We start from the raw sequence: 25,828 nt of genomic DNA on the forward strand, positions 1-25,828 counted from the left end.
TGGGCAAAACAAATTTATAAAACTCATTTCTAAGAGTAGCTCTCCGGGTGAGAATTTTAAATTTTAAAGATTTTAGTCTTATTATTAACTAAATAAGCTTTCAAATGAATTCAACTAAGAAGGTGTGGATAGGTGACATTGCTCATAACAATATTTTCGTTTGAATTTCATTTGAAATTTGTGAAATTCTTAGACCAAATAATTAAAAAAAAATGAGGGTTTACAATTGTTAAAATCAAATTTAATTGAATGGAGCAAATAGCATGAAGATGATAAAACCATTATAAATTAATCTATCAATATCGTAACAAATCGTTCTAATTGCGTGAATTTTGAATGAATTAAAGAAGAAGTTTCATTTGTAAAAGATAACAAATGTGACAGAATAGACCAAAGAAACCTCTATCATTTAGTTATGCAAAAGAGTCACCCTTTCATGACCGACCGCGATAATTTGTCTTGTTGAATTATGCAAAGAAGTCACCCTTTCGTGACCGATTTGTACTAACACCCGTAATTTGTCACAAAGGGCGCGTTTTACGGCCTGATGCCCTTCCGCATAGAAGGGCATTTTTGGGAATTGGATTTTCGTCTCTTGTAGAGTTAGCCGGAGAAAAAACACGAAGATAGAATTGTTGACCTAAGTATTGTCGAGCCCAATTCTCCGATCTTATGTTCCACATTCCTACATTGTCCAAAGGCATGTATAATGCAGTCCATGACATAGGATAAACCTACAATAAAAGGTGTTACACTCTTATAAGTTGTCGATTTTATTTAATTGTCGATGATTTATACTTTACCTGGACAGTGCAACGAGATATTCCGTCTCTAAGATTGTAATTCAATCTACTCTCGGGAGACCATTCACCTCCATCCATCCTGTAGATTTAAAAAAACAAGTTTTACTTACCCGCGATTTGTTTTGTCATTGTCATTATTGCTTAAACAATAAAAAGAACATTGAAAAAAAGAAAATGTTACCCTGCGACAAAGAAAATATGGCCGTCAATATGCCAAGATTGGACGATATCTTCTTGATTCTCGAATACGACCTCAAAGAAAGATCGAAAATCAGCAGCCATTACAGAAGTCTGCAGATAACCGCCACTACCGGTAGGATTATTTGGCATGGTACCAAAGCTAAAAACTCCCTGAATATTATAATAGTCTGCGAGTTTAAGAGGCGTGTCGGCTTGAACAAACGACACGCTATTGACTGCATATCTTTGTTTCCCGTTGATCATGGGGGCGGAATTCGCAAGTCTAATCGTGCGGGTAGTATTTATTAATCCATAATGGTATGATCCTTGCGGGTTAGGCCTCGGTCCACTAGCCGTTAGATTTTGCCTAGTCAATTCAATACACAAAAAACCAAACAAACAAAATAGATGAAAACTAGTTAATAAATTTATTTGAAAACACTTATTTATTTTTGTGACGTGGTTCAAAATTTATTGACAGTTTCTTGTACGTACCTAATTGATCGGGCTTGATTGAGTGACCAATCGATCTCAATTGTAGGTCCACCCGGGGTAGAACCGGGGGCTGCTCCTGCGGAATTTGTGTATCGAAGAAGAGAGGTTGATGTGAGAATTTGGGAGGTGAAACGAGTGGAGATGACAATGTAATAGTCGAGTGGAGGTTGATCGGCTATAACCAAAACCGAATACGATTGGCCGAGATGAACATCGAGAGAGTCGTAAGTGTTTTGCAAAGCATGCGTGCCTTCAACTTCAACTAGTTTCAATTTGTGGCCGGCGATTCTAAAATTGAAGGAAGTTGATAATCCCACGTTCGATATTCTAAACCTGTAAATTTTTCCTATTATCCAATTTTAAATATTGATTAACATCTTATTGTAATGAAATTTAACTTCAAAACAATAAATTATATCAAAATTACCTTGATCAACTGAAAATGTATATCCATTTGATCCTCGACCATTGATGAGAATGCCATCTGGGAAGGGAAGATCATTACCACCATCCAAAATTGCTTTTAAATCCTGTTGGATACAAAATTAATATTTAAAATACTATAAAATATAAATAGTGTAACAGTTTAGTTATAGATTTGAAAGTTTGAAATAAAATAAATGAAGATAAAATGCGTAGGATAATTGCAGATTGAATAAATAATTTGGTTTTAATAAATTGATTATAGACTTATAGTAACACTTAACTTGTCAATATTGGATGGATAAATAAATGAGTTTTTGACCTATAAATTGTTTCGTTATATAAACATAGACAGGTTGCGGGTTGACCCGTTTACAAAATTTGAAAATATTAGAATAAAATTATAAGATGCCTAAAAATATTAAAAAATATATATGACTCATAATAATAAATTTAATAATTAAATTATAATTAATTATTACCATTATAATTTTTTCTTTTTCTTCTAGGAAACTAGAAAAACTATTTACACTTGACAATGACTTCATTTAAGACTTCATATAGTCCTTAGTGAGTTATTCATTAACATAATAAGTTTTAAAATTATACTAAATTAAAAATACCTTAAAAAGTATACATTAGTTTTAAATTAACACAATTTTGTTTTTAAATTCCTTAAAAGGTTTAGAAAACATATAAATTAGTCATACTCTAAGTCTAAGTTAGTGGTTATACATTTTAAAGTAGGTCACATTGTTTAATTTCAACCCTCCTTGGAGGCATTTAAAAAACAAATATAGATTAATTAACCTTAAAAAAAGATTAAATAGGTTTGGTTTTGGTTATGTTAGTTGACTACACAACAATCCACTCTAATAAATCAATTTGTACCCTGTAAATAACACATATATCCAAGTTAATATATATGCGGATCTAGATAAATTATAAATTAGTCAAAGTAGTCAGTTCATTTTGTCGGATACAATGGTTATGAATGAATGCTAATTTCTATTATAAAAAAATAAGAAATGATAATTTGTATTACACTTATAAGAACTCTAAATTTACAATTTCTCAAATATATTTATTTATATATTCTACTAGAAAATTCTTCTTCTAATCTATTAGGTAATCTATTAGGCGTCAAGTTTTGTGGTTTAAATTAAGTGTGTTTACGGGTTATATATATTGTCCAATTTTCTTCTTTATATTATAATAGAATGAGTTTTATTCAAATTAATATTTCAATAAATAATCAGACTTTTTTTATTAATTAAAATACAAAACTATTATATTTAATCCATTTAACATAAAATTCAAAATAAAAAAAATAAATAAACTTTAGTTTCAAACCAAACAAAAAAATATTAGCACAAAAGTTAATATTTATTATAAATATAGTATAAAGTATAAACATAACCTACTAGATATTTAGAAAGAAATTTTTTTTTATCATATTTCTTATCATTTTAACTTTCATAATTAAAATATTTTTAATTTACTTTTATAAAATTTAAAATTTAAATTTTAAATAAATAAAAAATAGTAATTCTAACCCAAATAATACCAAAACAAATCTGACTTTTTCATAAAAAAAATAATAAAAAAATGCTGATATTAAAACACTCACAGTATGGTTCATCTTATACCAGTCGCCGGCAAGAATAGTATAATCTGCCGCCGGTGGATCAAACGGTACCGGAATAACAGACCGGCTAGCAATTCTAATTCCACCATATCCTCCGGCAGCCTTATGAAATCCAAGTGAAGGAAAATAAAAGAAGCTTCCAATCTGATCTTTCATCTGAAGAACATAAGTAAAATTGTTTCCAGGTTGAATAGGACAGTTAGTACCATAAACTCCATCCTGCCATGAATTCCTTCTTTGTTGAATTCCATTCCTACCCAACAATGGAGTACGATGTTTCAGTATTTCATTTACTAGATCAATCAAAACTATATTATATAACTAAAAATTTACCATGAAAGAAGAAAGGGTTCATCTAAATTGTTGAAAACACTAACAATCAAATTTTCATTTGTAACTGTATCTATCAATGGACCTGGAAATTGCCCATTTATCAATATCCCCTGCCAAAAACACAAAACAGTCAAAAACATGTTGTGGGTGTTTAGTATTTATTGTCTTGTCTGAAAAAGATTGAAACTTTACCTGTTGTTTAACTCCAAGTGGGTAAATATCGCCATAAGTAATATTCCAAGTAAAGAATCGATACCCATCTTCTCCATTGATGATATTGAAGCTCAATAATATTAGTATTGAAATCAGGGTTCTTCTCATCTCTCCCATTCTTTCTTTCTCTCTCTTTCTTTCTTTCTTCCTAGAGAGGAATAATAATGGGGTTTAGATCTGTTCTACAGGAATGATGGGTCTTTTTACTTTTACTTTGTTTTTGTTTTTTTTTTGCTTTGCGACTAATCTATGTAGGTCGGTGATATATAATTTTGGTATAAATATGAAGAAAGGAGACAAAATTATAGATCTTGAGAAAAAAAAATACAAAAAAAAATCAAATGTTTCCATAAATGAGGTTGAGCGGTTTTCTGAGATCTGACTCTCTGAGCATTAGTAAATAGTGAGCTGGTCACGACTCCCGAAAGACCGCGTAGTTCAATTTACATTTACTGCATTTTGGTTTTTTACCATACAAATTACCACGGTAACAAATTGACCCACACGGTAACTAAAAAAAAATAAATACATTCAATTAAATAAACTAAGAACTATTTATAAATAAAATATGGGATCCATATCGATGAGATGTAAGCAGTGCTAACTTTGTAAAATATAAAAAAAAAAACTAAGAATTTAAGAAGTTATAGTTTTAACCATATCCAAGTTAAGAGCACTTTTTATTTAAAAATAATGATTTTTATTATTTCAATTAATAAAAAATTGAGCAAATTGTATAAACAATTTATAAAAATAACTTTTTTATAGAAAATATTCAATGGTCTGAAAGCGACTCTAAAGACGAATTAATTTGAGTTCTTGAATAATTAGTGTAGTGTTGAAGTACATTAAGTTAAACTAACCAATTAAACATAGTAAAAAATCTCTGTATATTATTTGAATGGTATTTAAAATTATCTAAGTCCAGAGTTAATAAACAATGTCGAAAAAAAAAATATGTTTAATAATAATGGACCATTTATGTGTATAACCAAAATAATAAGAAACTTATCCAAATATTGAGAAGGTATTTGTAAGAAAATATTCATATAAAAGACTAGTACTAGTAACTCTTTATTGAAAAAAAAAAATTATGTTCAATTATTTTGTTTCATTTTCTCTTAGGTGACAAATATAGACTCGAGAAAGAATCAATAATACAATCAGATAATATAAACAGCAAACAATACACTAACGATTATAAGTATTATTTAAATTATAAAAAATTGAGATAAAAAATCAAATCCAAGTAAATAGAGTGAACTAGTAAAAAAAGTCGACCTAAGAGATAAAGATCATAAATTATATTTTTACTGAAAACGTTTTAAATTAAAACACCAACTCAAATATATACGAGCAATCAAAGTAGGAACAAAAGAAATAACTCTTACATTTATTTAATTAGTTATTTATTTTATAAACTTAGTGTTGGTGTTATAGGTGGGTTAGTTTAAATCTAAAAAACCATAATTTAAAAATAAAGAACTTTTATTTTTTTTTTCATGTAGATTTTGTCAAGAAAATTATATATATATAATATTTAAAAGTTAAAATGACTTAACATAGTTAATTAGTTATTTATTTTATAAACTTAGTGTTAGTGTTATAGGTGAGTTAGTTTAAATCTAAAAACAATAATTTTTTTTAAAAAAAAAAGGTGAACCTATCTTACAAAAATGGTCTTATGTTGATGAAAAAAAATTAATTGGTTTTTGGGAGAATGGGGTTTTATGAAAGATCCATCATCCCACCACCCTTTAATAATATTTATGATATTTTTTTATTTCCTCCTTAATTGTAACTTGTAATTGATTAATAAAAAAAATATGTGTAATAAATAATAAATATGATTTTTTATAAAAAAAAAAAAGGGTATCAAATTGCAATATTTATATATAATTGAAGTGTATGCACAGATCCAATTACTTTGAAGGTAAAGAGTCTTGGAGATTGAAATGGGTTTGGAATCTTGACAGCTAAGATCTACCTCCTTTTTTTATAAGCTTTTGAGCTAACATATTCCTATATATATATTTTAAATATAATTAGGCTCATTTTAAAATAATTTCTATAATTGGGATTATACTTTGGATCCTATCTGTTATAATTACGGTTACAAGATAAGTTGTTAACAAATATATATATATATATGTATGTATTTTCTCATTTATTTGTGTAATTGGATTCTCTATATTTCATGAAATGTAAGCTAATTATATTTAGTTTGAAAATTCTAAAAAAAATTGTTATAGTAATAAAGCACACATAAAACTTAATATTTAATCTTGTCAAGTGCTTTATTGTGACTTAAGTTCTAAGGAACAAAACTCAGCTTTGTTATGTAATTAACAACTCTCAAATACATAAAAGATATCCCATTGAAGGCGATACTCTTATCTATATATATAATGATGCTTAATTTTTAAAGTGTCCGGATTACCGGGTCGAGAGCTGTGGTTAATTTGGATATATGTGAGAGTAAATGGATACTTGGGTCGGAATGTGGGTTGACCCGCCCATAAACTTAAAACGGTTAAAAATAAAATTAAAAATGCTATAGGTATGGTTCAAACTTGCAACCTAACAAAACAAGTATAACTTTTTAACCAACTAAGATAATAAGACTTTATATTTTAAATTCAACTCAAAATTTGATAAACGCCTGACATTTTAACAATATAAGTTCACATTTTTAATTAATTAATCTATATATATATAATGATGCTTAATTTTTAAAGTGTTCGGATTGCCGGGTCGAGAGCTGTGGTTAATTTGGATATATGTGAGAATAAATGGATACTTGGGTCGGATTGTGGGTTGACCCGCCCATAAAAATTTTACCGTAATATTTTTTTCACGGTTTTTTATATTATTACTCGTGCAAATGCACGGGATATATGCTAGTACCTAAAAAAACATGTTTCAAGGAACAAGAAAATTGTGTGAAAGAGTCCGAGTTATTCAACCAAATAACGATTTTATTGATTATTTGAGGGTGGATCACTCATTATAGCTCAAATTCCAACATCTTTGCCATTTTCAAACAAATAAAACAACTGTACTTAATTTACACTTCAAAGCTAGTAATATATTTGAATACTCATTTTTGTTCTTACGATAATTCTGTTTGTATTTGTAGTTTCAGCTTTTAAACCCTTGAAATATAAGTACAACGTTATTTATAAAATTCAAATATCATGGTAAAGACTTGTTTCAAGTCAAACATCCAATATCTACATAAGAGTTTTTAAAAAAGATATATGCATAGAATCCGCCTAAAGGATAAAAACTCTGAACACGAAGAATTTCAAGTTCAATGGAGAAGTCTTCGATAAGTTAAGAAATTGTAGGTATATAAATAATCTAGTAATGTTAAACTAAGCCAAATTATAATCCTATAATTCACCTAGATAAGTTTAAATAAAATAAATAAATAAACTTATATACATAGTCTTAAATAATAAAATTGTAGGTAGAAAAATAACCTAGTTATGATACCTAAGCCAAGTTCTAATCTTATCATTCAACTAAATAAGCTTTATTTTAAATAATTTCACTTATCATAATTTTAATTAAATGATTTAAAATAGACAAAGTCTGATACCTTGTACATTCACCAATTGAATTGCTTGTGTTCGAACTTCGAATTAGATTGTAAAATTTATTTTAATTTGGCCCTTCATGCTTTTATCCTATTTTTAAATTTGGATTATTGGGCTTATTTGTATGTTTGGACCATATTGTTGGGCCATTAAAGAAAATCAGTTGGGCAATGTTAAATAACTGGGTAATTAGGATTAATTTTTTTTTTATCTCATATATAGAAAACCAACCATACACACATTAATTATAAATCTTAAGAATTCAATAATATCTTAATTTAAAATAAAAGTAAAACGGGACCATAGTTCCGCACGTCTGTCTGTCTTGATAAGGCAAATTTGATGAAATGACCTAAGAGGGTCTAATTTAAAAAAAAGGATAAACTTTGAAAAAAAAAGGGTCTTTTCGCTTATAAAATGTTCGTATTGCTCCCTCGCGCGTCACTTTATCACTCATTAACGCGAAATACTACTCTCGCACTTTTCTTTAAAACATGTTTATGAACTCACGAGTTTTAAATAAAACACGTAAGTGACATTTCACGTTAATAGAAAGACGTGAAATGCCACTCGCGTGTTTCATCTAAAACGCGTTTATGAACTCACGTGTTTTAGATAAAAACGCAAGAGTGATATTTCGCGTATTTCATCGTATATATACTTTATTTTTCCCTAATTTAAAATACACCAATTCACGACTTCCCCTCTCTCTCCCGACTCTACTCTCAAACCCTACTCCTGCTAGTGATTCGATAAGCAATAGCAGCTGAAGACCACGACCACGACCAACAGATGACGACGACTACGACCACGACCTCTCCGTTTGAAGACCCACTACTCTTCATTCTCAAAAGGGGTATGTTTATTTTATGTTATTTAGTGATTATGAACACTAGATTCGTTATAGTATAGTATAACTAGGTTGTATTTTTAGTTAGTGATCCAATAACTCCTAAATGAATGTGAATGAATACTATGTTATATGAACAAAGACAAATGTGACTCACACGTATTTTGCTCGCTCACTCATGCGTATTGTTTCTCACTCACGCGTAATACTCACTAAGAAGGAGTTTGCTGGTAGGTTTCATGGAAGTACAATGTGCCAAGAATTTCCCACACGTTTTTTTCAATCGACCTATTGGATAGGGGGCTCATATCCATTAGATCCATTGCAGCAAATTTCTAGAAAAGTTGCTGCATTGGATTTCCATGAAACTCTACCAGGAAACTCCACCTCGGTTATGGTTCACGCCATCTTCAAAAAGTAACAACCGAAGTAAGTAAAAATCATGAGTGAGGCAACAACAAAACATTATAATACGCGTAGTTCTTGTAATGTTGTTGAACTGTTTTCAATTGCAGCTCAAATAATTCTTTACTTTAATGGAGAGTGGAAAACTACGGATGATGTTACTCATTTTGCTCCAAACTCAAATAGAGGTTTGAATGTTCCCCGAAATTCTACTTATGCCCAATTAGTTAATCTAATCTATTCTGCTACTAATGTTGACAAATCTAGATATGATTTATTATTTCAATCCAAGTATAATACTCCGGGCATGAATGTCAAATTTTCTTATATAACTGATATAAAAAAAGATGTGGATGTGGAGTTCTTTTTACATGAAGCAATTTCAGCCCACAACCGCACTCCATTGTGTGTATCTTTAATAGAGAATTCACTACCTAGAAATCCAACAAACCCAACTCAAGAAAGTGTAGTGGTTCAAAAAATTGATGATCCTAACGTATTCTCGAAACAGCGGGAGGTTGTCTTTGAAACTCAAAATGACATTGAAGATGAACCATGTTTGCGTCTAAATGAGGGGATGATGATTGGTTTCCTATTACCCAACCTGTAGTGCTACTTGGATTCCTATTACCCAACCAAGCAGTGCTTAGTTGCTAGTACCAATCCAAGCAATGATTGGGTTCCTAGGATTGGGCTCTAACCAAGATGCAGTGATTGAGTTACTAGTAACATACCAAACATTGAAAATTCGATAACTGAGGCATTAACTTGCGAAATTGAAGTCAGTTCGTTGTTTAAGAATAAAAAAGAACTTCAATTGAGGTTACATAAATTTGCGATGACCAATCATTTTGAATGCAAAGTGGCGAAGTAAAAAAAAAAGATATTTTAGTGGTGAAATGTTTGTATTAGAATTGCAAGTGGAGATTGCGTGTTGTGAAAGGAAAATCCTCGGAAATGTTTGAGATTCGGAAATTTGTAAAAAATCATACATATTCAATTACGCCAATACGCAACAAATTACGTGTTACTCATAAGAGAGCTATATTGACGTTCCTTCGATGGTCAGAACATGATATGCATCGACCAACCTCAAGCATCCCATATCATGAAGGAAGTACATGTAAGAACATGTGGCCCACACATGAACAAATCAACACTCGCTAAGAAGATCATTCGTTTTGGCTATTACTAGTAGAGCATGGAACATGAATGTTAGAGTATGTTAAGAAGTGTCATCAATGTCAAGTCTACAAGAACTTGAAGCACACTCTAGTATCTCTACTATACAACATGACCTCACCGTGGGCATTATCGACATGGGGAATAGATATCATCAGAAAAATCTATCATCACGCTTCGAACGGACATGAGTTCATCCTTGTAGCTATCGATTATTTCACAAAGTGGGTCGAAGCTCAATCATACAAGGTGCTCAAATCATCACATGTTGCCAAGTTCATACGCAACAACATCATTGCACGATACGGAGTTCCTCAAGCCTTGATCTTAGACAATGGTAGACACTTCTGAGGAGATTTACTCAAAGTACAAGATGAATACAGGATTGAACACCACAAGCCCTCACCTTATCGTCCTTAGACAAACGACACAATAAAAGAAGCCAATAAGAACATCATCACCATCATCAAGAAGATGACTTAGACGTACAAGCATTGACACGAGAAACCGCCATATGCCCTCTAGGGCTACAGATCGACCATTTGAATGTCAACGGGAGAAACGCCATTCGCATTGGTCAACAAAATGGATGCAGTGCAACCTATCGAAATCGAAGTCCTTACTCTAAGAGTCTACTCAAAACACAAGTAGTGGAAGAAGATTGGTGTAAGTCATAGTACAATTAGCAAGATCTTATGAAAGACAAGAGATTAAACACATTATGTCACACGCAAGCATACCAAAGAAGAATGATCAAAACTTTCAATAAGAAGGTGAAACCTAAGAACATTCAAGAAGGCGATCTAGTTCTAAAGAAGAACTTACTAATACAAGACCCTAGAGAGAAATTCTAAACACCATGGGAAGGACCCTACCTCGTTAAGAAGGTATTTTTAGGTGGTGTCACGCGATTGACCACCTTGGATGGATAAATACTCTCAGCACCCTTCAACGTCGACATGCTCAAAAGATACTTTGTCTAAAGCATGCATGATGAAATTCATTCACAAAATTCATACAACCAAAGTTCATAACTCACAAGTTGTGAACTATGTTCGGACTTAGTTTCTCATTGTTAAGAGAATATGTAGACAACCTGTCATGGGTGCGGTCTCACTAATTTAAAAAAAAAACACAAAAACTCTATATCAATACTGAGGATATTTTTATTAAAATAAAAATGATCAAAAAAAAAAAAATTCATAAAAATTATAACATATTTAATTAACAAGTGATATATGCTAGTTGAGATAATAATAGTACATTGATTCTAAATACAATTTTTTTAATATATGGATTCTGGATATCACTATTGTTGTTATTTTTCATAACACATCAGTAGTATGGTCCAAAAATTGAGCTGCCCATCCTCATGTTTTTTTTAAAAAACATATATTTTTTTATCATAAATCAATAAGTTACCTACTCTTATCTTAAAACTTAATAAATTTATCTGAAAAACTAATTATTTTATTTAATGTGCTAACCCTGGATGGTCTACCCTACGGCCCTGAACATCAGTGGAAGCACATAGTGTAAAAAATATTTGATACAAACAAAATGTCTTTACTAAGTAATACTGACTTTAAAAGCTAATTTTAAATGATGAAACAAAGTCTAAGAAATATAATTTAATTTGAATTCAGAGTCATCCAGATAATGATATATTCTATGTTTGGTTAATTTAATTTGCGGGTTTGGTTGTGATATCTAACTTTGTTCTTCGATTTAAACCTTTTACTATATTTGAGGGACTTGTTTCTATGAAAAATTTATCCGACTAATCCAATAAGTTGCCCTTTTCCCTACCGTTTGGTAAATTTCTGGCGGGAAGCACAAAAATCTGGACACAGAGAGAGTTTTAGTTTTTTAAATGGAATCTGGAAGTCATGATCTTCCTAAATGGGCTTCTGAACCCTCCTGCTGCATCATGGGCGGGCATTGACGAAACCGGACGAGGCCGGCCCTGTCTTAGGTTTTTCTTTTACCTCCATCTCTCTTTCATCACATCGATTTCTTTCTGTTTTCACGAATTTGTTTACTTGAACACAGCTCCCCCCATGGTATACGGATGCAAAAAGACTCTTTCCTCGTTGCTTGTATTATTTTGCAGGTTACCATACTTCCTCAACTTACTTACATTACTTGATCATTTTTTCTTTCTGGGTTTGTTTCAATTTCATAGCTTTGAATGCTTAAAATAAATCAAATGAAGTTGAATACTGAACTGTATATAGCTAATTTAACAATCATAATCATTCTATATATAATCCTTGAGTTTAGTCATCTTATTGTTCCATCCAATACACTCATTCACATAGCACATCAAAGACCTAGGCATAACCGAAAACAATGATATTTGGTCTTGAACATTAAAATGAAGTTGGATAGTTAGCTATACAATATATATAGCTAATTTGACAATTATAATCATTCATCAGCTTATTGTAGATTCAAAGACCTTAAAGGAAGAAAAAAGGGAAGAATTATTTGATAATATGAAGGCTGATGATGAATCTCTGGGATGGCTGTGGATGTCATAGATCCAAAGGAACTATCTGCAAAAATGTTAAACAAGTTAGTCCGTGACTGTTTAATATTAAAATGGACTATTATAAATCACATTCTTTGATGATGCTAAGCTATTTGTTGCTCATTTGGTCTCAGAACCAAGATTAACCTCAATGAGATCTCACATGAATCTTCCATGAGCCTTATCAGAAGAGTAACAGAAATGGGGGAGTTCTTCTGACTGAGGTAGTAATTAAGAAGATGATACTTTGTCTGTCAAAGAATTTCAACTATTTTCATGATTTGATTCAAATTATGGGATAAACTATAAAGGGTATCAAACAAGGACTTTGTGTTAATGGCTACTGTTTCAGGTTTATGTAGATAAAGTTGGAGATCCAGAGAAATACAGAGTGAGATTAACTGAACGATTTCCATTCATAAAATTTGTAGTCGCAAAAAAAGTTGATAGTCTATCCAGTTGTGAGTCAAGCAAGCATTGTTGCTAAGGTGATTCAAATTTTCTTAACACACTGTGAATGCAAATCCTTTTTGTTGAAACAATTCCAAAGCATTTCTTTGACATGTCAGGTTACAAGAGATCGAGCACTTCGAAATTGGGAACTAGATGAAACTGCTGATAATATGAATAGAAATTTTGGCTCTGGGTATCCAGGAGGTACAAATCTATACTCTTTCATTATTTAACAACTAGTGTTTTGAATCAAGTTATAGAACTTGGTATCTGTACTATCTTAAAAGGCGGAGTATGCCTTTTACATCCCAACAGGAAGAATGAAACTAGAGTAATGTTTATCTGTTTCAAAAATATCCATTACAAACTTAACTGTGTAATTTATGATGATAGTAGTTATTTCATTTGCTTGCAATAAGGTAAATGCATTCAAGAGTTGTATATCAAATTTAAACTAAAATTCTAACGAAATAGGGGGAAAAAGGTTGGATGCATGCTGAAATGAAGCCTTTTTGTTATCATCTTCAGATTGATTTAGTGTTCATTAGGTTGTCTTCTCTAATTTTCACAACCATTTTATTTACTATCTTTCATTGTATATGTATTTAGATAATGTTGAGCCACTTGATAGTCACATTTTATGATCCGATAAAATCTATATTTGTAAGAATTTAGAAAACAGTTAGGATCATATCCAAATAATAAATTTATTTTGAACGAAGTAAAATTTCACAGTATAATTTGGAATATAATCCAGAAATATCATTTTTATACAAAATGAAGAAAATTACCTATAATAATCTGGATTATGATAAAAAAACAAACAAATGTTATATACCAAATGAATGAGAAAAACACTTTAATTCTAACTATGGAAATCAAGTAAAATTACAGTCTATAATCTGGAGTATGATACAAAAAAATACTTATACCAAATTAAAAAAAAAAAATTGGCATTTTCATTCATATTGTGATTACGAAAATTTCAGTTTCCAAGTAAGCTTGTTATTTAAATGTGAGTGTTTTAAACAAAAATTGATGGATGATTTTTGTGCATATGTTTGTATTCAGACCTGCAACTAAAACTTGGTTGGGTGATCACAAACACCCAGTATTTGGATTTCCAACATTAGTACGGTTCAGCTGGGGTACATGTACTCCCTTCTTCAAGAATATGGTTGAATTTCTTTGGTAAGACAATTTATATAACACTTGCTTTGTTACTTTATCTTTTACTTTGTGTTCTTTAGGCATATGGATTAGACTTTTTTGTTGTCATTTAAGGTTTAATGTCATTTTGATTAGATTAGATCATCCTTAGTTTTTAGTTGGTGTTTTGAATGATTAGATTGAAAATGTGATGTTGGATGGAATGGTGTAACTGTTATTTTATGGTACAAAATATAAATAAGGTATAAATTGTACATTGAATCATGAAACTCGCAATGAAATAGAATATTAGTTTATATTGTGATGTTTATTTCATAACTTCCATTTATGAGAGTCTTTGCATAATGTTTGATAGGGAATCTGATGAAATCGAAGATGATTATTCTACGAACAATAATAAGAAAAAACAACCGAAACTAAGTAGTGTTGACTTCACCGGATTGAAGAAGACTACAAAAATAGAAGAAACTGAATCAAGTGGAAATGGGCGTTGCAAATGTTTTCAGGCTCGAAAACTGCAGCAAGTCTGTCAATTCTAATCGAGAAAAGCTGGTAGCGTTAAAGTGTAATTCTGGTGATTTTATAGAACAAAATTGTTTGTAATATCTGACAGGAGGAACCGATTTCTTGTTTGCTTACCACCATTTAAATTGGAAGCAGTTCAGTTTCTCTGACATTGTTTTAAATCGATTCTAAAACACATAAAAACAACCTTATTTAACATCTCTGTCCTGTATAGTTCCATTTTAAGTATTTAATAAATCCTCCTAAATTTAGGAACAGATTTATAGTATCTACTTGCAGCCCATGTCATATATTTTGTTAATTAACAAACAGCCGAATATTCTTTTATTAATTAACTAATTTTAATTTACGTGAGTTCTTTTTTAATAATAATAATAATAATAATAATAATAATAATTTACATGTGTATATATGTTTCTTATCTGAAAATGGATATAAATTGGATTTGTTTAGAATATTTGTTTGAAAAATAGATCTGTTTGTTTGTTTGAACAGAGATTACAGTACTACTAATCAAACATACATTATAATATGATGATAGAATTATGCATGATTAACAAACAAGCGGTGAAGATATAATCCCAATTATTAATTAAACAACAGTACTATAATTCTGAAAAAAATATGTTTAAGAAAAATAGGGTTTCTTGAAACCATACATACATATATAGCTAATAGTGAAATACAACAACAACAACCATTAGGATCATCAGATTAGATATCTAAAAAGTGATTTAATTAAGAAGAAGTTATGCGGCTGTCGACCTCCTCTTTAATCCTCTCGAGATCCGCCATCTTGGACGCCAGTAATTGTAAATCATTGGACTCAACAAGATCATCATCAAAACCAATTGCATTGAGGATCCATCCGATCAGAAACGCAGAGTCGTCGTTGTCGCTCTTGTCGGATGATTCCCTAGTCGTCGTCGTCCTCATCCTGATATCTTGTTGTAATTGTATCGTCGAGGTGGAGGGATCGCCAACTTGCAGGATTCGGTCAACAATAACGTCAAAGGAGGAGGGCTCCCCGTTGTTGTTGTTGTCGTTGATGGAGGTGTACATTTGACCGGCGGGGGAGAAGACTACGGCGCCAACCTCTTGTCCTGTTAATTTCTGAAACTCACTCACATTTTTTAACAGACTGGATTTGCGCTTGGAGAAACTCACCATTCTTTGAGATTTGTTTTCGATTCGCGCAATGTTAATCTTCTTCTTCCCTTGGCCTCTGTTATTTCTTCTCCCGTCACTTTTACTATCATCAGATGTCGTCGCCGCCGCCGCCGTCATGATCTATATATCTATTCGAGCAGGAGACAGGAAAATCAATGAGATTTGCTTTCTCTCTTCCGATCTCTTCTTTCTCTCTTCCGATCTCTTCTTTCTCTCTTTTGATGAATGATCTCTTCTTTCTCTCTTTTGATGAACTATTGCTTGCTTTGCTTGGATATAAAGCTGTTCACCGCCGTGTGTATATATATATATATAATTATGGAGAAAAATTCTTTTTTAATTTTGGTTGAAAAACAATTTTATGTGTTTTTTTGTTTGAAATTTAAAAAAAAAAAATCAAATGGAACTTTCAAATGAAGAAATTATGGAAATAATTAAAAATTTCTTTTAATACGTTAATATGTATTATATATATATTAATTAGATTAATTTATTTGATTATTAATTAATTAGATTAGTTTGAATTTGAATTAATTAATTAGTAATATTTGCTTAATAATATGAATAAATAAAATTATTTCCTTTAGAATAAGTTTTGCAAATGTTATATTTTTTTCCCAATTATTATGATTATTGCAAATATAATTTCGATTATTATATATTAATTAGATTAATTTATTTGATTATTAATTAATTAGATTAGTTTGAATTTGAATTAATTAATTAGTAATATTTGCTTAATAATATGAATAAATAAAATTATTTCTTTTAGAATAAATTTTGCAAATATTTTTTTATTGCCTCCCCACACACAAGAAGAGACCATCATAGACCCGAATTTTACATAATTTTGTGACCTTGCACTGCCAAAATTTTCCAACAACTGAAATTCCTCAAGAAATCAAGAGCATGTCATCATTGTAAGATCTTGAATTTCCCTTTTTTTGCATTTTAATTTTAATTTGCCTATAACATTAAAAATATATTTGCATGCTTTTAAATTTTATTTTTATTTGGTTTTAATTTTTCCACATTCATCTCTACCTAATGTAACATAAGTAAATCAAAAAAAAAAAAAACTGCTCAAAACTCCGGAGACACGAGTCGAGTCCTAGTCGTTGCGGTCCGTTTCCCGGCTTCGCTTGTGCTATTTGCATTTCTGATTGGTTCCATCCATCCCCGATTCTAATGAATCGAGTATTCAGGGGTCAGTAAAGTGGTTCGGGTTTTCGGTCGGTTCCCGTTCACCTGCCCCCTCATAATCCATTAGGGGGCGGGGTGGTAAACTTAGGGGAAAGAAGAAATGCTCTGAAATTTAAAACCAAAAACGGCTAGTTTTGGTTATATTTGGTCTAAGCTTTCTTGGAGCTCATATTCATCATTTTAAAAATAAAAACATTCTATCCAAGCCAAAATTGAAATTAATATCTTAAAATAACACTTGAACAAGAATATCTCTAATTTAAAAATTTTACCAGTCATGTGTTTTAGAAATAATTTAAATTTGAAATCGGTTTGGTATGGGCTAGACTGTTCTTTATTATTCATAAAACATATAAATTAACTTGAGTGAAATTTTATTCTAACGAGATTAATAAAAAAGTTAATCTCACATTTGTTCATAAAAAGTTTCTGTCTATGTTGATTAATTCTGAATTTTTGTGTTATTATTCAGTAATTCTAAAAGAATCGGTGGCACCAATAGAGACAGGGGTCTAACTTTTGATGACAACTTCGTGTAAAAACGGTTTGATAGAAATCCTATCACTTTCTATTCTTCACAAACCCTTGCAAACTCTTGAAGCGAATTAAGTGTGGAAACGTTTGCTCAGGTTTGAAGCTAAGAACCGATGATGGAGAGGATGACAAAATGTAAATGACACAAAAAGTCGTTTATGGATGTTCGGAGCAAAACTCTCATACGTCACCCCTTCTTCCAACCACCGGAAGGATTCACTATACTTTTCTTAGAATTAAATACAGTTGCAATGCTAGCTCACTGTTGAACAGAACAGACTCTGTTCAACTTACAGTATATTGAAAAATACCACTCAGCTAGACAATACTTTGATTATATCTCTCTCTTGATGTACAAAACACAGTAAGCAAGAAAGCATATCGTAAGATCGATTGTGAATTCAGTAGTTCGTTCGTGTATCTTCTGTATGTTTGTCGCTTGTTTTTGTCCGTTCTCCTTAAGGATCTTTAAATAGAGAACATGTACTAACGGTCGAATATTCTATAATGACACGTGGAAAACACCCATTGGAACGCCTCCATAGTACACAGGTACAACAGACACTGTGCACCAAGATCGTGGCCGTAACAATCTAGTAGTGCACCGAATATTCTTCTAGGATTGTCCTGCAAGAAACAAGTAGTGGGAAGAATATTTGCTTACGTGACATTAATTCATTGGATGTAACTTGATGGCGTACTGATCTGCATGGATAAGTGGAGCAGGAGTAGCGTATAACTAGTTAATCGTGGGTAGACGGATGCTAACTTCAAGCAACTGCTGATGTAAGGCATTAGACGTGCTTCAATTAGACTGACAAGTCTAATGAAGTTAGACGCCCCCGTCTAATAGTAGGATCAGTTAGATCACCAAGTCTAATGGAGTTAGACGACACGTCTAACTACGTGTCCCCTCAGACTAGTCTGAAGGAGTTAGACTGCACGTCTAACTACGTATCTATTAGATTATACGTCTAACTACGTCTGTTAGACTGCACGTCTAACTACGTATCTATTAGACTACACGTCTAACTACGTATCTGTTAGACTGCACGTCTAAATACGTATCGGTTAGACTGCTCGTCTAACTACGTCTATTAGACTACACGTCTAACTACGCATTTATTAGACTGCACGTCTAACTACGTATCCGTTAGACTCCACGTCTAACTATGTACCTGTTAGACTAAATGTCTAACTACGTATCTGTTAGACTGGACGTCTAACTACGTCTTTTAGAATGTACGTCTAACTACGTATCCGTTAGACTGCACGTCTAACTACATCTGTTAGACTGCACGTTTAACTACATATCTGTTAGACTGCACATCTAACTACGTATCTGTTAGACTCCACGTCTAACTACATCTGTTAGATCGTACGTCTAACTACGTATCTGTTAGACTGCACGTCTAACTATGTATCTGTTAGACTACACGTCTAACTACGTCTGTTAGATTGCACGTCTAATTACGTATCTGTTAGACTGCACGTCTAATTACGTCCGTTAGACTGCACATCTAACTTTGTATTTGTTAGGCTACACGTCTAACTACGTATCTGTTAGACTGCACGTCTAACTACGTATCTATTAGACTACATGTCTAACTACGTATCTGTTAGACTGCACGTCTAAATACGTATCGGTTAGACTGCTCGTCTAACTACGTCAATTAGACTACACGTCTAACTACGTATTTATTAGACTGCACGTCTAACTACGTATCCGTTAGACTCCACGTCTAACTACGTATCTGTTAGACTAAACGTCTAACTACGTATCTATTAGACTGGACGTCTAACTACGTCTTTTAGAATTTACGTCTAACTATGTATCCGTTAGACTGCACGTCTAACTACATCTGTTAGACTGCACGTCTAACTACATATCTGTTAGACTGCACATCTAACTACGTATCTGTTAGACTCCACGTCTAACTACATCTGTTAGATCGCACGTCTAACTACGTATCTGTTAGACTGCACGTCTAACTATGTATCTGTTAGACTACACGTCTAATTACGTCTGTTAGATTGCACGTCTAATTACGTATCTGTTAGACTGCACGTCTAACTACGTCCGTTAGACTGCACATCTAACTATGTATTTGTTAGGCTACACGTCTAACTACGTATCTATTAGACTACGTCTAACTACGTATTTGTTACACTAGACGTCTAACTACGTATTAGTTAGACTACACGTCTAACTATGTATCCGTTAGACTGCACGTCTAACTACATCTGTTAGACTGCACGTCTAACTACGTATCTGTTAGACTGCACGTCTAACTACATATCTATTAGACTACACGTCTAACTACGTATCCGTTAAACTGCACATCTAACTACGTCTGTTAGACTACACGTCTAACTACGTATCTGTTAGACTGCACGTCTAACTACGTATCTGTTAGACTGCACGTCTAACTACGTATCTGTTAGACTGCACATCTAACTACATTTGTTAGACTGCACGTATAATTACGTATCTGTTAGACTGCACGTCTAACTCCGTATCTGTTAGACTACATGTCTAACTACATATCTGTTAGACTACACGTGTAACTACGTATCCATTAGACTGTACGTCTAACTACGTCTTTTAGACTGCACGTCTAACTACGTATCCGTTAGACTGCACGTCTAACTACGTACGTCTAATAAGCAATACGTCTACTGAACCTAATTCAAGCTAAGTCAAACTTAGCATGTTTTGATGCACATGCACAAAAACAATTAGATAATTTATTTATTTTTAGGCAAAGAAGAAAAATATATGGACTTCAAAGAATTTGAAAGACTCAACCCATGAAAGATAAGGTGGAAGGACTTAGAAACTTATTGACCGTAAGCAAAGAAAAAGAAAATTAGACTTGTTCATTTATTGAATTAAAAATTTGAATGACACTTATCTTAAGGATTGGAATTTTCTACCGAAGGAAGAATATGAAAAGATAATAAACTGGTCAGTTAAAACAATGAGGGAGCTGATGAAGTCCCCTAAATCTAAGACCTATACTATCCGGAGCAATTCCAGCTGGAGAGTAAACGAGGTCTAAAAAATAACACATGAAAGAAAAAAGAGGATAATGCTTATAAAAGAAAAATCTACTTAGACAATGTTAAAACAAAATTGGAGGTATTCAATTTTCCTTTTAAAAGTGGAGGTACTCACCATTTCTTCTTCCCTTGACCTCTGTTATTTCTTCTCCCATCACTTTTATTATCATCAGATGTCGTCGCCGCCGCCGCCGTCGTCATGATCTATATATCTATTCGAGGAGAGAAAATAATCAATGAGATTTGCTTTCGAGTTTCGAGTGCTTCTTTCTCTCTTTCGATCTCTTCTGCCTCTTTTTTTTTATGAACGATTGCTTGGATATAAAGCTGTCCGCCGACCGCCGTGTATATATAATTACGGAGAAAAAATATTTATAATATAGTACATGTATTCTTATTATTATGAAAGATTAATAAATTAAAATAGATATTATAATAATTATTTTGTTTTATATCTCATTATAAAATAATTTTTTTTTTTTACATATAAATTATAAATAATAAAAAATATTATATTTTTAATTATGATTTTACTATAAATACTCTTATTTACTTGGTTAATATAAAATTTATTTATTTAAAGATAATTTTTATAAAATACTTATTTTTATTTTAATAATATAATAAAAATAGGTATAGTAGACTCTTTATAAAGTTATAATGTTAGTGTAATCGATAAAATAATAATTTACATGTATAATAATAAAATATAATTTATTTAATGTTGTTGAAATTGAAATTTTAAATTTTGTATAGTGGTTCATCTATTGGATAAGTTGTTAAAGTATAATTAATGGTAAACATTTTCTCTTTGTAAAGTTATTTAATATTTACTGTAAATGGTGTAATATCATATGTTGTAAGATGTTTTTTATCTCAAAATATCCATCTTCAAGTACATACATGCAGTACACAATCTTCTTGTATTAATCTCTAAGTATATACGTCAGACAAAATAATGAAAAAAAGGAAAACACATAGAAAAAAGTTAAGAAAATTTAGCGATATTCTTTCCATCGCTACGAGACGTATATATGTATGAGCTTAAGCCCACCCCTTATAAATATTTTTTAATATACTATTAGTGAAAAGGTCGAATATAATTTTGTTATACTTTAATGGAGATAAGAAAGATGATCAACTATGAAAAGAAAGAAAACTATGCCTAGTAGATTTATAGTGCTAGATATTTGTTAGATAAACTCTCTTCAACTATCTAATGCAACAATTTGTAATTTACTATTTTTTTATTTATATGATTATATATATTATGTTTTATAATTTGATATTTATATTTAAATTTTTGGTTGACATAAAAGTCAAAGTTTAGATTTTTAATTTTTGAAGGCATATACAAAGATAGTATAAATTATTAATTCAAATGTTTTTTATATAGGTGTATTATGATTAAAATGAGATTTTCATTCTAAGTTCTCAGGTATTAAAAAAATGATTAAGATGATATTTAAGGATAAATTGTGTAAATAATTTTTGTTTTATAAATAGATGTTATCCTAAATGTTCTGTTTATTTTTGTAATAGCTTGTATATATGAGACAAACAAAATAATTATTTATTCCATAATTTTCTATTATTTTTTGTTATGAAATATTTAACTATAAATTTGAAAGTGTTGAAATTCTTTTTTTTGTTATTTTTTATCTCTTTTCTTAGTTATAGTTCATGAATTGGACAATTCTATTGTGAGGTATACCTCAAATATTATTAAAGCCTTTATTGTGCAACATTATTTGTGTATTAAAATTTTTGATTAAAAATGTCAAATATTAAATTTCACGATTACTAGAACATAACATTTTCATGGAGAAAAATGTAATCACTAAGATCCATGAGGAAAAAGACTGCAATGCAACAGCAACAATGACGGATATAATAGTTAGAGTTTCTACTGGATTTTCAGCATTCAAATTACTATTGTCGCCCTTCTCTCTCACCGATCTCTATCTTTCACGTATTACCGATGACGAATCTTGCACTACTCCGTCGTTCTATATTCATATTGTAGTACGTGCTTCTCATTCTTTATCACTCTCTCTTGCTGAATTTCTCATTCAACTTTCATGGCTTATGCATGAACATATCGTTAAATTGTGCAAACATCGATGTTTAGGAATACATTCCACTACAAAATATGGGCAATTAGCGACGTTTTTTATCTACAGTTTTAGTGACGGATAAAACTTTTGCAACGAAAATTCCATCATGAAAGTTAAGTTTGCAAAATAGCTCGTGGGTAAATCTTCGACGGCTATTCAATTAGTCGGAAAGTACTTGCGACGGATCTTGCGACGTAATATTTTCGACGGATCTTACGACGTAATATTTGCGACGGATCTTCTGATGTAATCTTTGCGACGGATCTTCTTACGTAATAATTTAACATTCTAATTTGTCACGAAATTTTCCACGGAAAAGAATTAACTTTTTTGTTAATATTTTCGACGATTTAACTAAAATTTTGAACATTATTTATTTTAATATTCGTTGTATTTTTGTTATTCCATTCAAATTAATATTATATATTTATTTTAATATTTTAATAAAAAATAATTTTATTTTATATTAAACATTATTTTATAAAATCTCATAAATCAATCAAATACATTAAAATTAAAATTAATATATTCCAACCATAATTTACCACATAAAAAAATTAAATTAAACCTCATTGAAATAACACAAATCATTCTTATATCTAAATCTAAAAAGTTAAAATACTATATCTTAATATAAAGTCATAAAATACTTATATTCAAATTAAACCTTAAAAAAATATCATCATGTCCAATCCAAATGCTTAAAATTCATTAATAACCTACAACAATTTCAACAAAGAGATCTAAATTAGACAATTATTTTCACATAATACTCATATTTAAACATAAAATAGACAAACAACAAAAGAAGAGTCAATAACCACATTATACAAATACAAAAATTCATCTAAATTACTAAAATCAACGTAAGAGAATTATAACAACAAAAGGAATCAATAATGACAAATTATACAAATTTGTCAACTAACCACATAACTAATTTACTAAAATCAACACACAACAAAACTAAATTTAAACATTTGATTAATCATATTTAGCTTGACGTCTTAACTATTTTTTTTTAGATTTTAAGATAATTTGAAGTTGATTAGATTATGTTTTAGATTTTACCTAATTAGAGTGCAGGCTAAAATGTGAGCAAACAACTAAGAATAATTGATTGTTTTAATGATTTGAAACTCAAGTAAAATGAACGTATCAGATTTACCATTGAAAACAGTTCATAGTTAAACACATATACACAAATTTATTGAAGTCTAGATTTAGATCTCAAGTATTTCTAAATGGCACATATTATCATAATAATTTTATTAAAGAAATCACTATTTTTGCTAGACAAACCTAGTGGCTAAAAATAATTCTTACAAGAAGTTCTAAAGTCCTCTATTCGGTTGAGGAGACCTAAATTATTATTGTTTGATGACATACTTTGGAAATACTGAATAGGCAGTTTTTAAAGATATATTATCAAAATATGTCATTATTTAAGACTTGTTTGTGTCATCATCAGTATATAAATCACAATAACTACAATAATGTTACTCAAATTTTTAATAAATAAACAAACTGATCTAATTATGAAATCAAATTAGGTTTGCACAATTAATCGATCCAATTCAATGTAATGAAATATGTAGACAAACGAAATACTCAGGTATACGGTTATAGAAAAGGAGAGAGCTTACATTGAGAGAAATGAATGGTTCAAATAAAGGGTTTAGGAATCCTATTGATATGTTCTTCCCCTTCCCTTTACAGTTCTCTCCAACCTCGTCGCATGGAGCCTGCAAACCAAGGTTAATAATTCATTAAGTAATAAATAACCATAATCTATCTATCTGGCTTGCAAATTGAAGTGGGAACTGATTTTACTAATTGATTTTGAAAACAACTATGCATTTCTTTGAGAAAGCATTCTATATATGAATCATAATCTCAAAGAAAAAAACCTTAAGTTTAGGTGAAGCAGTTTCTGTAAGAAGTCCAATTGAAAGAGGAGATGCATTAATAATCTTTATCTCTTTGTTTTTCAGATAAGGCATCAAATCTTCTAACGATGAATCGTTTATATAATAATGGCAGTATGAAATAACCATATCAACAGTCCCTGTAGGTGTACGATCAATGACATATGTAAAAACCCTCAAAGCAAGACATGTTATACCGTTGCTCGATTCCTTCAAGTTTTGAAGAGCATGGATTGTTTCATTAATAATCTGCCAAAGGAAGAAAAATAATTGTGATGAGAGTAAGTATAATTGATATTTAAATCTATATCTATGATAGTTAAAGAGAAAACCTGATCTAGTGAACCGATTTTGATGTCATGGGTCTCATGGCACTGTAATAAATTATGGACTAGGGCCAGTTCAAGCCAATCTCCATCTGTCACACCAGGCATTGCACTAGGGCTACTTCAAGCAAGGAAACAATTGAATTCAAAACAACCATGTTAAAAACTGAAACAAAATTATGGAAGCTTAAAAAACTGATTATTGCATATTACATATTATCAAGTATGCTCATAGAATACAATCAGTCAAGCCATCCTATCTTATTATCAAGTAAACATTGCAAACAAGAACCGATACAAAGTCTACTCCATCAATGTCCATATAAATATCCCGAAATTACCATCAAACCAATCTCTGAAATTGTGTGACCCATTCTCATTGACATAGAGATAGACCAACTTACAACCGGCAGCCAAATTAGAGGAATTGCCCACCAATGTGTAAGGGTTATAAACTGCTTCCAGTTCCCCCAACAAAAAAGTAATAATAGTATTGAGTTTATTCGAAATGCTAACATTATTTCTGTTTGATACGCTCAAATATGTTTGGCAACAATCCCACATGAGATTTTTGAAATTGAAAGGATGCCCTTATTTAGAAAAGCGATTTACCTCCCAAAAAGCATTTTGGAAAAAGCGTGAGCCTTCCTTGGTGACTATAGGCTGGTGAAC

General features: G+C 30.9%; 2 protein-coding genes and 1 pseudogene across 2 annotated transcripts; 1 reads left to right on the plus strand and 2 right to left on the minus strand.

Annotated features, from left to right (window-relative positions):
* Nucleotides 1–269: 269 nt before the first annotated feature.
* On the minus strand, nucleotides 270–4,302 carry LOC124945168 (L-ascorbate oxidase homolog). Its single transcript, XM_047485556.1, has 8 exons — nucleotides 4,075–4,302; nucleotides 3,883–3,992; nucleotides 3,532–3,802; nucleotides 1,906–2,008; nucleotides 1,479–1,824; nucleotides 985–1,350; nucleotides 804–882; nucleotides 270–734 (listed from the first exon to the last, which is right to left on the minus strand). Exons 1-8 carry the CDS (start codon nucleotides 4,210–4,212, stop codon nucleotides 522–524), a joined length of 1,626 nt encoding a protein of 541 aa, XP_047341512.1. The 5' UTR covers nucleotides 4,213–4,302; the 3' UTR covers nucleotides 270–521.
* A 5,943-nt stretch (nucleotides 4,303–10,245) lies between these two features.
* LOC124909566 lies at nucleotides 10,246–14,829 on the plus strand (annotated as a pseudogene).
* A 724-nt stretch (nucleotides 14,830–15,553) lies between these two features.
* LOC124909568 (MADS-box protein FBP24-like) lies at nucleotides 15,554–16,102 on the minus strand. The gene has a single exon (XM_047450236.1). The coding sequence runs from the start codon at nucleotides 16,100–16,102 to the stop codon at nucleotides 15,554–15,556; it is 549 nt and encodes a 182-aa protein (XP_047306192.1).
* Between the last annotated feature and the right edge of the window lie 9,726 nt (nucleotides 16,103–25,828).

The sequence above is a fragment of the Impatiens glandulifera genome, chromosome 7, assembly GCF_907164915.1.
Source record: "Impatiens glandulifera chromosome 7, dImpGla2.1, whole genome shotgun sequence".
Classification (NCBI taxonomy): Eukaryota; Viridiplantae; Streptophyta; class Magnoliopsida; order Ericales; family Balsaminaceae; genus Impatiens; species Impatiens glandulifera.

Bases quoted from the DNA above. Each gene is read 5' to 3' on its own strand.
- LOC124909568 (XM_047450236.1), bottom strand. From the start codon at position 16,102: ATGACGGCGGCGGCGGCGACGACATCTGATGATAGTAAAAGTGACGGG.
- LOC124945168 (XM_047485556.1), bottom strand. From the start codon at position 4,212: ATGGGAGAGATGAGAAGAACCCTGATTTCAATACTAATATTATTGAGC. The intron at 2,009-3,531 runs GTGAGTGTTTTA...TGTATCCAACAG, and splicing joins GGTATAAGATGAACCATACT to GATTTAAAAGCAATTTTGGA. The intron at 1,825-1,905 runs GTAATTTTGATA...ATTGGATAATAG, and splicing joins TACATTTTCAGTTGATCAAG to GAAAAATTTACAGGTTTAGA.